This window comes from Anguilla rostrata, chromosome 10 (genome assembly GCF_018555375.3).
Source record: "Anguilla rostrata isolate EN2019 chromosome 10, ASM1855537v3, whole genome shotgun sequence".
Classification (NCBI taxonomy): Eukaryota; Metazoa; Chordata; class Actinopteri; order Anguilliformes; family Anguillidae; genus Anguilla; species Anguilla rostrata.
The window spans coordinates 38,462,034-38,474,940 of NC_057942.1; the positions used below are offsets into that span (position 1 = coordinate 38,462,034).

General features: G+C 42.9%; 2 protein-coding genes across 2 annotated transcripts in view; one reads left to right on the top strand and one right to left on the bottom strand.

Moving 5' to 3' along the window:
• Window positions 1-5,353, bottom strand: part of oxct1a (3-oxoacid CoA transferase 1a) — a 54,174-nt gene extending 48,821 nt beyond the window's left edge. Inside the window, exons 1-2 of the mRNA XM_064296932.1 lie at window positions 5,111-5,353; window positions 325-433 (exon numbers count right to left, since the gene is read on the bottom strand). Coding sequence (XP_064153002.1) covers window positions 325-433; window positions 5,111-5,209 — 208 coding nt within the window. The 5' untranslated portion in view covers window positions 5,210-5,353. The remainder of the gene's footprint in view (window positions 1-324; window positions 434-5,110) is intronic.
• An 877-nt stretch (window positions 5,354-6,230) lies between these two features.
• On the top strand, window positions 6,231-12,809 carry rimoc1 (rab7a interacting mon1-ccz1 complex subunit 1). The gene is made up of 6 exons (XM_064296934.1): window positions 6,231-6,383; window positions 7,954-8,063; window positions 10,330-10,476; window positions 10,771-10,902; window positions 11,303-11,417; window positions 11,866-12,809. The coding sequence occupies exons 1-6, from the start codon at window positions 6,290-6,292 to the stop codon at window positions 12,099-12,101; spliced, it is 834 nt and encodes a 277-aa protein (XP_064153004.1). The 5' UTR covers window positions 6,231-6,289; the 3' UTR covers window positions 12,102-12,809.
• The last annotated feature ends 98 nt before the right edge of the window (window positions 12,810-12,907 follow it).

A 12,907-nucleotide genomic window follows, 5' to 3' on the forward strand; every position in this document is an offset into this window, starting at 1 on the left:
TCCCCCCCCCCCCCCCCCCGGGGATCGGCCCCCGCCATAGAGCTCTTTCAGCTGACGTCCCTTCTCTATCTGTAACCTTCTCAACTTTCTACTGGTCTGAACACAACAACAAAAAATACAAAAGGAAGGTAGACTGTTAATAATAATAATAATAATAATACATTTTTTAAAATTATTATTATTATTATTATTATTATTATTATTATTAATAATAATAATAATAATAATAATAACAACAAAGTAAATGTTGATTGTTCATATCAGCTTGCAAGACCTCAGTTGAATGAGGATTTTACCAAATTTTAGATGAATGGCAGAGCATACCTCCCACCAGTAGGGTGGCGCCGTTGGGGATGTCTTTAACTGCTTCTGAGGAGTCTGTGTAAAATCTGGACTTCCGGCCGCTGGACGTGGAGAAATAACAGCTACATGTCTGCAGGGAGAGGTGGGAAAGGGGGACAGAGAGAGGCATGCTGGGTGAATATTATATTTAAGATTCAGGGAACACACCTGCTATTTGTCTTGTTTACCGAGTTACTTGGTTACTTGGCAACAATGACAACTCTGTGAAAAGGGTCTGGGCAATTCATAAATATCACAAAAACTTTCTGAAACGATTACAGTTCTCGCATTTTTGTACAAGCTCTAAAAGGAATTCTAAAAGCCGCCATAATGAAAGGGTTCTCATTCGGCTGAACCGTATCCTCGATCGCCCTTTCGAAAAGTAGGTCAGGAGAGGGAGGCAGGGGTTTGACCACAGTTGCAATGAAATCACCTTTTTTTTTTAGAAAGGGTGACCAAAGACCCCCACCCCACCCCCACCCTTCAGCGAGGACAAAGGAAAGCCATGGGAGTGTCATTCAACATTGGTCCACCAGTGTCATCACCCCCCCCCCAGCCCCCCAGCCCCCCAGCCCCCCTGCCCTCCCTCCATGTTCAGTAGCTCCAACTGCGCGTGGTCATTAGGATTAGGAGCAGCCAATACAAAAAACCAACAACCCCCCCCCCCCCCCCCCACACACACACACACACAGATCAAGGAGACCCCTAAAATTACTATTGGCACTCCAGAGTTCATGCTTCATAACGTTTGTTTTCAGAAACAAATGAATAAATGCAGAAATAAATAACTGAAGAGCAAAAAAAAAAGTCAATATTTCAGCTGATAGAAATGTGGGTCAATTCCTGCCTCAGAGCAATGGGTGGAGCTACCATTATTACTGCTACTACGACAACAACAACAATTACTACTGCTACTACAACAATTAGTATTACTACTACTACAATTACTAGACAGAAGAAGGAGAGAGAAGGGGCGGGGGGGACACAGAGTAAGCAGATACATTTAACCTCATCACCGCTTTCATTTTCATTCATTATCCAGCCAGCCTGGCTTATCCTTTAACCTCATCGACCCGACCGACTGTAACTAATAATAGTCGGAGGGAGCTCCTCCCAGAACGGTAGGACAGAGGGAGGAAAGGAGAAAATGGCAGATCTGCGACTGTCCTCAGGAATGCTCCAAACTCTGGGGTGAAAAAAAAAGAGAAAGAAGGAAGGGCAGAAAAACGAAAGTCATGGCTCAGCAGACTGCCAGAGAGCTCAAATGGCGATTAACTGAAGCTGCAGTTGCAGAGCTGCTCTGTGGGGAGGGAGACGTGCACTAGGCCAAGGCACTCGTCTGTACTAAACTGGCAAATCCATGCAGGGTAAACAAACGTTTTTAAGCTCCTGCCTGCACACAGAAATGTGCTGCTTTCTTGGGGACGAGAAAAAAAAAAAAACATTGTTCAGATCAGACACAAACACACACACCCTTGGGAGTGGAGCCCATTCCCTGAAGCTAATTTGAAGGAGATCCCTCTACTGAGGAGAAAAAAAAAAAGCTTCTTCTCTGTTTTCAGGTGCAGGGGTGTTGCGCATCAAATAAATAAAACAGAATAAACTGTATTTCCAAACGGTGCTTGAAAATTGCCCTAGAAACGTTCAACACTGGGGTGACTGGTGACAGTGGGAGTGGTGCGGAGGATAACGTCCCCTGTCATGGACATTGCGGGACAAGAGCTGTCCAAACCTGCCTCGATGCTCGACTGGGTTACGATTCACGTAGTTCAGGAAACTGTTTTCAGCCCATAAATCTCCAAGGTGGGGCTTGACTGACCAAAAGTGGACGTCTGTACTTGAGCAGTTAAAAAACAGCCATAACAGCTTCTCACTTCGCCAGCTTCACCATTGTAAAATTATGTGGCTGATTCATTGGTCGGTTGGTTTTAGGATGATCTGCACTTCCTGATTTTAAAAAAAAAAGGTCTATCGGCTGTCATTTTTTCCTCAGTGATTCAAGACTGGCAGCAGATTGAGAACGGGGGAGCTCCAGGTGACCTTACGCTTGTGCCTGCTAATCAAACCACCTCGAGCCGTGTGTGCACGTGTGCCTGCCCTCCCCCTTACAGGTAAATCTACCTGACCTCCAGGAGAAGATCAGCGTCCCCAGGCACCATTAACCCATGTTTACTATTATGCCCAATAACAGATACCAGGGGTCAGCTCCAGTCTCACACACCAGCACGGCCGCACTGGAGTTGATGTGACCACAAGCCGCACGGTCACGGGAACGAACGCGAGAACCTGCGCGGTCATTTCCGGTTGTTTTGGAAGCTGTACGTTTGAGCCCCTCGGTCCAGCGGTTGTCCGCTGCCGTTTGAGCTGACCGGAGTGGCGCGTTTCCTTTCGCCGAATCGCATTCCTGCTTTGCCAAGAACAGCTTTAAAATGTCCGTCAATGTGTCACTTGCACTATGAGACCTCGTGACCGACATGTGACAAGGTCAGACAGCAGACCTGCACTGTTGCATAACTTGCTTGCTTTGGCAAACTAAATTATTGTTTATATACAAGCTTATATGTCTTTATAGCTGCAGTCAAGTCACTCAAGAGCACAGAGTGTCACCCAATCTAATCAGCTCTGGCAGACAAATACAAAGAGCCTGTGACCGCTGCACTAAACAGCTAGCCTACCTCCTACAACCCTGACATTACCATTGTCTAACCGGTTCATTCCAGTCGTTACGAACGGACAACCCTGACAACAACGATCTAACCGGTTCAAACCAGAGAATGCACAATCATCTCGATGGGAAAAACCGCATGGTTACAAGCCAAGAACGATGCTGTTCGTGCCAAGCACTCAAAGGTTCTACAGCAAAATCTTGCTGCTCACACAGAGCACACCGTGGTTCTAAGCTTAGAACCTTACCACACGAAAACACAACTTGGTGCTCAGCCTGTAGCCTCATCGTCCAGATGGAAGAGCTATAAGCAAGTGCGGAATTCTTGCATTGTAAAGGAGCCCTTCACTTCATGAATAATTGCAAGAAACGTGCTGCAGTGGTCCCCATTAGCTTAGCTGGGGCATGAAACCCAAGCAACTGTCTCTAGCTGTAAAATATTTAGAACACTTCCCCTGGTGGCCAGTACAAGATAGTGCAGTCACACCGACTGCTTTGTCCTCTATCTTATGACAGGTCTAAAATAAGCTTATCTTATGACAAATAATTTTCCAATGCAAAAAGACTGAAAATGTCATCCTAGGCCGAGAGATCATCACAAGACTGTCTGCATCTGTAAAGACTGGTGAACCCCCCAATGTAGTCAAAAACCTTAACAGAACATTTCCAACTGCTTGCCAATTAAAAACAAAGAACATGGTCTTCAGTGGATAGTAAATGTACTTGGTTATAATTCAAGGGCATATCAACAACCATTGTCAAAACTGGTCTAATCACAAATTTAGGAAGTTGTAACCATGTAGAACAGAATCTGTTACAGATCATATATCAGTGAAACACTAGAACAGGTGTAATATGGACCTCCTATTGTACTTTGTGGTCACATATTTGGAGCGGGCCTTAGAGGATCAAGATAAAGAAAGTGAGGGCCACTGTCATTTAAAATGAATCTGCGATTTAAAAAAAAAAAAAAGAATATATAGGAAAGAAGGACCCACTCATACACTGTGCCCCTATGTCAATAATCTTACTCCTGGATGTTGTCTTTTACCAAAACTTTCCTTGAATTATAACACATAACCCAATGAGTCAATACATTGACAGAAAGAAAATGGGAATATAGTTACTCTGAAATAGAAGTTACTCTAGGGACAGTGTCATTTGAGATCTCTATGGTTCCAGTCAAAGACCATTCATTGCCATGGTTGTCTTGAACAATGACCACTGACTGAAACCGTCGTTTAGACCATGAGGTTATCATTTGAATTTTAAAACTACTTATTATGTATATTTCTCGTGACTTCTCGATTTGATCCATGCATTTTCCTCACACCGTCCGGGCTTGTGGGTACAGAGGAACGCGTTTAGGCCAGGCTACTTACAAATGGCTCACGTAGATAATCTAAGGTATTATTTGCTTGACAAAGCAACGGTCGTTCCATACACACAAAGAACCCCATGCAAAACAAAGGACAGTCCTTCTAAAGACTATCGTTTATTTAAAAAAATTAATTTAAAAAAAAACGAGCGCTCTACTTATCAACGCTTTAAATGAGCAACATTATTGTGGAGCAATGTAGCTGAATGATTTCTTGCATCGCTTTCCCATCAAGGTCAGGCAGCAAACATACCTATCTAGTTCAATCAGAATTGACCTTAGGTTTGCAGTTGCTGCATCAAACGGATGGCTCATAGTATAGCCGACTACCTAACACGGCCACGCAGCTTAGCTGTGAATAAATAAAAAATACAGGCAACCTCCCCGGCTAGTAGGCTAACGTATTAGATGGATTGGGTGGCTGCAAGTTTTTGGACAGGAGTGAAATCTTCATGCAGGTTGCTAGCTCGGTTTCCGGTTAGCTCATGATCTATTCTAGTTCAATACAAGCATTGCAGTGCAGTCAAAATAATTGCTTGCCAACTAGTCAAACGAGACCAATCAATTTAAAATAATTTTACCAGTGCATCTGCTAAAATTACTTAAATTCCTATATATAAGCAGCTACCGACAAGGTGCAGGTTCAGCCTTTTGTTAGACTTGTTTAACATGGATGCAAATGGTTGGTTACGCGCTGAGTAGTGCTATTTATTTTATATACCTACCTTGTTCACTCGATGAGCGGCGATGTTTGATCTGAAGGCAGCAGATAAATTTCTGAATATCACTTTTTCCGCTCTCGACAAGACTTTGAAAGCCGCCATGTTTCTGAGCTTCGCGTCTCCTTTTTAATATGATGATGATGTGCGTCGGCTGAGTGCTTGAAAAGAGATCAGTCCGGTGTCATTCAACGGTATTGCAAATGACATACTGTTTAGAGCGCAAGGGGCAGGCTCAGCGAGGGAGTGAGAGGGGCTTGTCAAGCTAATTATAATTTAACCGTTTCACTCCCGTGACGTCGTCGGCGAAACCTGCGAAAATACACAGTCCAGTGGGTCAAAAATGACCACTTTATGCACCTTGTTAATAGATCTCACCTCCGGGCTGGTTTCCGAAGCGAGTTCGGTGAGCTCTGTTTGCACGGAGGGCCACGTGGACTAGTTTTTATTTCAATATAACAAAATATTTTGTTATAAATAGCCTAATATGCCTTATCATGCAAATTATGTATAAATATGAAAAATTCTATTTCGTTTGCAACAAATGTGATTCATGTTTAAGACAGAACTATCATTAATTGAAATGACATTGTAAAATAATTGAAAGGTACCCTTTGAATATCTACACATTTTATTAGCAGATGTGTGTGTGTTTCTCAAATAAAATGATTCCATTAAGCGTCTACCATTCGAAATAGCTAAAAGATTACACACCACAAACAAACATCTGTGGTTGTGTTTGTTGACATTATTGGTAGCCTATTATTTCAATTGATTAATTGGTTTTATGTAGTTTTGGTGTCATTTTATAATACTTTGAGAAAGGCAGGGGAAATGGAAAGAGGGAGAAGAAACATTCCGTAATTATATAACCTTAAGACAAATGTCACAGCAAGCCAAAGGTGACAGAACACTGGTATTCAAATAATGCCACCAGCTGGAGACAAGGGTTAACGCTTTCCCCTCCAACTCCCCGGTGAGCCTTGCAGCGTCCACGCAATCACTGCGTCATTTGTCTCTTCGCACGCAACACGTCGATCGTCCGATTGGTCTAAACTTCCATTGTGACCCATATGGACCAATAACAGACCAATTTGGATGCAAACGGTGAGTAAAGCATCGCTACCGAGACTTCGCGTTATCACATGAGCAAACACATTTTACCATGTGATTGCATTTTCAGTCATGGCCGACGACTGCAGGAGGCAGGGCTTTGAGCTGGAAAGAAGAATATTTGAGTTGGACAACAAGTGCGCCAGTCTCCGGATAGAAAAGCAAGGTAAAACGTACATTTCATCACAATGATTGCATTTTACTGCCTGTGAGTTTAGGGTTATAGGCAGGTAGCTAGCTGCGGTGCAGCATCCTAGCTCGCAAAAAATGCAGAACAGTACATTGGCTTGCGGCATTGGTGTTTTCATAGCTGTGCAAATAGCTATGGCAATTTCATCGTTGTAAACCAGACCTTTAGATTCGCTGTAAAATTATATTCTAGCTGTAAATGACAAGGTTTGTGAAAATAAGCAACCAGTAAACAATATAACACCGTGACAATAGCTTGTGCTAACTCCGATTTTTCATGCGAATGTGGTTAGCGAGTCTAGCGCATTATATAGCCTGCTAGGTAGCTAGGCAGCGTCAAATAGCTGGATAAGGTCGATGGACTGTGGTACGAAATTGGCCGTCTGTCATTCGTAAATAAACAACAATTAAACGTTGACGTTCGGTCGTTATTTGTTTACGGAAGAAGCCTTGCAAGTTGGCTCGGTCACAGGCCATCGCAATTGTTAGCTAACGTATAGCCTCGTTAGCCAGCTAGCTAGTTTGTCCGTAAGCAGGCTTAGCTAGCTACTCGTGTCACTAATGTTGCTATTGTTTTGTTAAGTTTATTTAACTTCAGTAAAAAGTGGCTAACGATAGCTAACCTTACCTTGTTGCTTTTGTGAACTGTAATACTGACCCAATCCTCAATGACAGGTCTTGACGTTCTTCAGTGTGTTTACAGCTAATTTAGCGCTAGCCACGTTAGCTCCTAGCCTGCAATTGACAGCCTACCGGTGGTGAGCTTGCTGGCTAGCATCACGTCAGTTTAAGCATGACTTATGCGTCCTAAATTAACGTAAATAAATCTTTTTCGTGCAGATAATATTTTGTGAATTATTAATTCTAATGGGTTTTCCGATGAATGCTATTACTAAGTGTATAACTGTATAGCTAAACTCATTTTTCACTGCGTTTTGATCTGCTAGTGCTACGCAGATTGTTAGTTTGCTTTCACTTTCTCAAACATTGCCTTCCTCGCAGAAAAGTAGCCTAATTTACACAATCCACACTTTCAAATGATGTTAATGTCAGGTCGTTCGATCTGTTCGCTGTATTCCTTATGCTCAACATTGCCATCTATACACCATACTACCACTACCGTTACCGCCAAAGATTAGCATGTCCATAACAGAGAATTCATTTCACGCGCTTATTTCTTAATTGATCAAACAGTGGACAAGTCATGATGCGCAATTATATTTGTCCTATTGTCAACCATGTGTGTCTACTGCTAAACCCGAGATGACATTATTTTCTGTTAAATTTGTCAGCGTTGTTCGTAGCTAAATGAGACAGATTAGTGTTGTCCTTTAAAAGAAAACGGAAAATGCGTATTCTGCAGGAAATAGTTGGCGTTCACAATTGGCTTACAGTGATAGTTTCCGTTCAAAGCAGACAGTGGAGTTTCGGTTGATAACATGGTGCACTTGATGTTTTAGGTGAAACAATTGTGCGTAATTATGTTTAATTATGCACTCTCGTCTTGGACTTCGAAAAAACAATTAACATACTTTATTTTTTCCTAGATGATGACTATTTACAGAATGCGTCTGCCATACTAGACAAGTTGAAAAGCTATTACAGACAAGGGGGAGAGAGTAACAGTCTACCAAGACTGCTCCAGGATTACACGCAGGTATTGCAGTTAATTCAATTAAACCGCAAAATGAACTTCAATCATTAATTGTTGGGACTCTCCAAAAGTCTCCTCAACAGATGTGCTATTATGCAACTGAAAAGCATGAACTGATTTTTTGTTTTTTGTCTCCAAACTCGTGGAATTTTGGAGCACATTTTACCATTTATGACGTCATAGAAGAAATGTGGCCAAGCCAAGCCCCCTGATTGGTTAGAGAGCTGTGACTTCCATTTCCTCTACTAAATTGGATTATTTTTAATAGCCCCATGACTCACCTGGGATATTGCATGCAAATATTGCCACAGTATGCTCGTGTATATTGTTTTTTCTTAAAAGGAGTTAAATCTAGTTACTCTTTAGCCATGTCTATGCCCAGCATCCAAATTGAGTATAAACCTTCATTTTGTACCCTTCAAACAAAAATATTTTCTTTAACTTGTTGTCCCTCCCTCAACATACTAACACCCATAAGATCAAAAGTAGTAGTCATTGTTATAGTAAAAAGGTCGAAGATGAAATCAAACCCTACATACTAACTGTAGAAGGTTCAGTTTTACATGAATTAGCTACACATAGGTAATTTTAACAGTGCTGCGTTCAACTGATGTCTGTAGAAATATTCACATTCTTTAAATGTTAAACTGTGTTCAAACCTGTGGTTCACAAATTAATGAAATGGCTGATGTGGGAACTGTACACGGGTGATGTGGTTTCCACATGCAGGTTGTGGTTAGGGCCTATCTGAGCATGTCTCTGTTCTCCATTAGTGAGAGTGAAAGCATATGGCCATCTTCCCTCCACACCTGCTGTTTTAAGAACTTAATTACCTGCAATTACCGTGATGATAACCTCTCTATGAAAGTGGCCTCTGTCCCCTGTAAGTATAGTTCAGGTGCTCTGATTGTGTTCAGATGAGCTTCCTAGGACTTTGGGGGCGTTGATGTAATCGAATAGCCTATTTTAAAATGAATTCTTATGTTGTGTGTCTTTAAAGGGTTATGGGAAGACAATGAAAATAAATAAACAGTGTTTTGCTTGGAGGCTTTAACAGTAGTTCTGTTTTCGCGTAAACGTATTCTGTGCTTTTCAACAGAGATACACTATTGAGGGGTACGCAGTTCTGGGGTACCTCTGCCCATCAGAAAGCGGTGCATGTAGATGGAAGGACAGTTGCGTGAAAAACACAAGGCAGGCAAACACTAAGCAGCAGGAATTAAGAGTAGAAGAACCTTTGCACAATGTGCTGATTCACTTCTAAAGCAGCATTTAGAGCTCAGGAGAGAACTGGAGGGATTGCTCTCAAACATTCAGGATTACTGCTGTTGTACACACACACACAAACACAAACACACACTAGCCGTGACTTTCAACATCGTCTGACATTTTGCTTGCAGTGAAAGTGGTTGTTTTTTTTTTTTTTTTTTAAGAACAGCACTTTCAGCATCAGAAACCTTTCTTTCCTCTTCATCAATAGCAGGCTAGTGTTTCTACCGGTTTGTATGGCCTTTGACCTTTGATCTTTATACTACACTCTGTCTTCCTGCCTCTGGTCCTGTTGACCTCCAGTAGCCCCGCTGTCAGTTTGCAGCTTCGCTGTGTGGGATGGAAGGTAGAACTCAAACTCGTCATCGGGCACAAACATGTTTTTTGGTGTCCTTTTAAATGTGCATTTCTACATTTTAGGAATTTAGCAGACACTAAGAGTGATTTACACAGCTCACTTTCTTAAAATGCATGTACAGCCAGATATTCACTGAATGAGTTCAGATTAAATACCTTGCTCAGGGGTGCATTGCCTTTTTCCCACCTGGGAATCAAGCCAGCAACCTCTGATTCACATGCCCAGTTCTCTAACCATCACACCATCGCACTGCCACCCAGGAGGAATTTTCCTATCATATTTGCTGGTGCTACATCACTTTTGGAAGGTCATGGCTTTTGAATGACATTTTTAAATAGAAATGGCACTAGTCTCACAAGAGTGGAGTTGGAGACGATCAGTCTTGCGCAAAGCAACAGCGCTTTGGTGTGCTGCTTCACAGGATAAGTAATGATAGTATAAACGGTAGTTTATTTCTTGAATGTTCAGAACAAAATGCTTATTTTATTTGACCTCCCCCCCCTCTCCATATTATACATTTTATTTTGAACTCCACAAAGTTTGGTTTCCTTTTTGTCCTTCAGGAATGTTTTGAGCTGCGGTAAATAAGGAAGTGAATGTCTGACGTGTTTGTGTGGGCGGGCTTTCACGCATCCATTCCAGGTGGTTCTTGACATCACGTTTTATGAGGAGAACAAGCTGGTTGATCAGGAGTTTCCGGAAGACTGCTCCCCGTATAAGATCCAGCAGCTGCTGCAGGACCTGACTGAGCCGGAGGTGCTGGCTGGAAGACTTGCACCTGCCCAAGAGGTAGTGTGCGTGTGCGTGTGCGTGTGTGTGTGTGTGTGTGTGTGTGAGACCATGTATGGAGGATTTACATAGATCTTTGTACATTGTACATGGGACAGTGATGCATAATGTGGTCTGACATTATATGATGATGTCATAACATACGGAAGCCATATTATGCCTACAGGGAAGTGATGTGATTAACTTGCCACCAGGTACCGAATCGTACGATGTGATGTCATGTCCTGTGCTGATGTCATGTCCTGTGATGCGGTCGTGTACTCTGTGACACGGCGCTCTCTCTCCGTTTGTCAGGTGCAGTCAGTGCTGGGGCTGGAGTTGCTGGAGTGTCTGTACTGGCGACGGGGGGCGCTCCTGTACATGTACTGTCACACCCTGCACCGACGGAAGCAGTGGATCAAAAAGAACAAAGCCACCTTCCTCAAGGTCATTAGCATAACCCCGCCTCCTTCCCTTCCCACCCCCGGGGTGGACTCAGCATTGATCCCGCTCCACATCGGTTTGAGCCGCTCCAGGTTTTGCCACACGCAGGTGGCTGGTGTATTCCCCTCAGCACCGCCACTCTGCTTCCTGCAAAACCTGGAGCCGCTCAGTCTGAGGTGCACTGGGAGTTGCAGTCTGCATCCCTGCTCTCTTCCTGCCTGGTTTGCCAGGCATTCACCTCAGACGCCTCACTTCTGGCCCTCCCGGTCCCCACATCTCCACAGCCAATCGGCTCACGCCGGCAACCGAAATTGCATTTAACCATTTAAGAATACTGTACACATTTGCTTAGCAGTAATGTCAATAGCATCATCATCATAATAATAATAATAATGCCTTGCAGTGTCTCCATGAGGGCGTACGTTACCTGATGAGGATGCTGCAGGTCAGGAACTCGGTGAAGCTGAACGACGGCGTGGTCTTCCACGACTCCGCCACGGCCAACTTCCTTGCGGAAGGTAAAAACTCTCTCCTCCACCCTCGCGGTTTCATCGCTACGTACGTCGACAGCTCTCTTAGCGACGCAGATGCCCTCAGCCCACCACCTCAATGCGTATCTACCGGAGAACAGTTAGTCAAACTGCTGTGATACCATACCAAGGTCTACGGCTTTAGTTTGACAAGCCACCCAGGAAGTCATCTTAATGCTTTTAAACAGGCATCAATTCAAACACCTACTTTCTGAACACCATGTATGTCTCTTATTTTAAAGAGGCACACTCTAGGACACAAAACTTGTGACTGTGATATACATCTCTGTTCTTTAATACAGGCATATTTTTGGACACCCACCTGCTGATCGTAATTGTTTTTAAATTTGCAGACACTAATGCACTGTCCACAGTACATGGTTATGTTCTTTTAAAACGGGGACCACGACGTCCCGTCTTTTGACCTTTTGAACAGGCATATTCTCGGACACCCACCTGCTGACCATGATGTACATCGGGGAGATGTGCTTCTGGGCGGTGAAGTACGAGGACTGCGGCGTGGAGATGGCCGAGCGCAAGGAGGAGCGCCTGCAGTTCCGAGACATCGGCACGCAGATCCTGCACAAGTACGTGCTGGTGTGCGAAGGACCCCTCCAGGGCCAGGGCTGGAACACGGAGAACGCCAAGGAGATCCTCAACATCCTGCAGTGAGCGTTCTGCAGGGCCATCCTGCAGGGGGCGACCTGCTGGGGGCCGAGGAAGAGAGGGAGGGCGTCTGTAAAATAATCATTTAAAAAAAACTAAACTAAAATGGGACGAGAAAAGAAAAAAAAGTAAAAAATTTCCAAAACCACCAACCCCACCCCTTCCCTCCCTATCCTCTGAAAAAAAAAAATGCTTATCTTCCAGACTGTTGGCTGCCCATGTGTTTGCTCTGAGAATGTGGTTTAAACAAAAATTAATAATAACAAATAATAATTTAAAAAAATGAAGAAAAAGGTCAAAAGTTCTTAATTCAACTGGGAATGAAACATCACACAGCAGCTGCTTGTATTTATTATTTTAATTTTTTGTTTTGTTTTTGATTAATTGCATTTATATATATTAAAGGGAGGGAGGGGTGGAGAGAGAGAGAGAGGGAGGGAGGGAGAGGAACACAAATCTATGTTGAAGACTTAAGTATTCATGACTATTTTAAAGTATGTACAGTTTTGTTTCTGCTGTGTAAAAGGCTTTTTCTCATTTATTAAAAAAAAATTCTGTTTTTCATGCTTTGACCAGAGGTAACGCCCCACAGTGGGAACTTTGATATTTTGATAGTATACATCTAAACAGAAAATCTCAGTGTTGGTATTCTTTCAAAATGTATTTCATTTTTTATGTCTTCATTGAAAATAAATATATGTTGGTTTAAAAAAATGTTTTGGGGACTTTCTTGAGCATACTGTTACAGTGTCTTTATGTGATAGCTTGTATGTTGCACCACACTTATGCAGAAAATTTAAGTAATCGAGAAT

Excerpts from the sequence above, each read along its gene's own strand:
- rimoc1 (XM_064296934.1), top strand. The coding sequence starts at position 6,290 with ATGGCCGACGACTGCAGGAGGCAGGGCTTTGAGCTGGAAAGAAGAATA. Across the intron at positions 6,384-7,953 it reads TCTCCGGATAGAAAAGCAAG|ATGATGACTATTTACAGAAT; the intron begins GTAAAACGTACA and ends ATTTTTTCCTAG. Across the intron at positions 8,064-10,329 it reads TGCTCCAGGATTACACGCAG|GTGGTTCTTGACATCACGTT; the intron begins GTATTGCAGTTA and ends CATCCATTCCAG.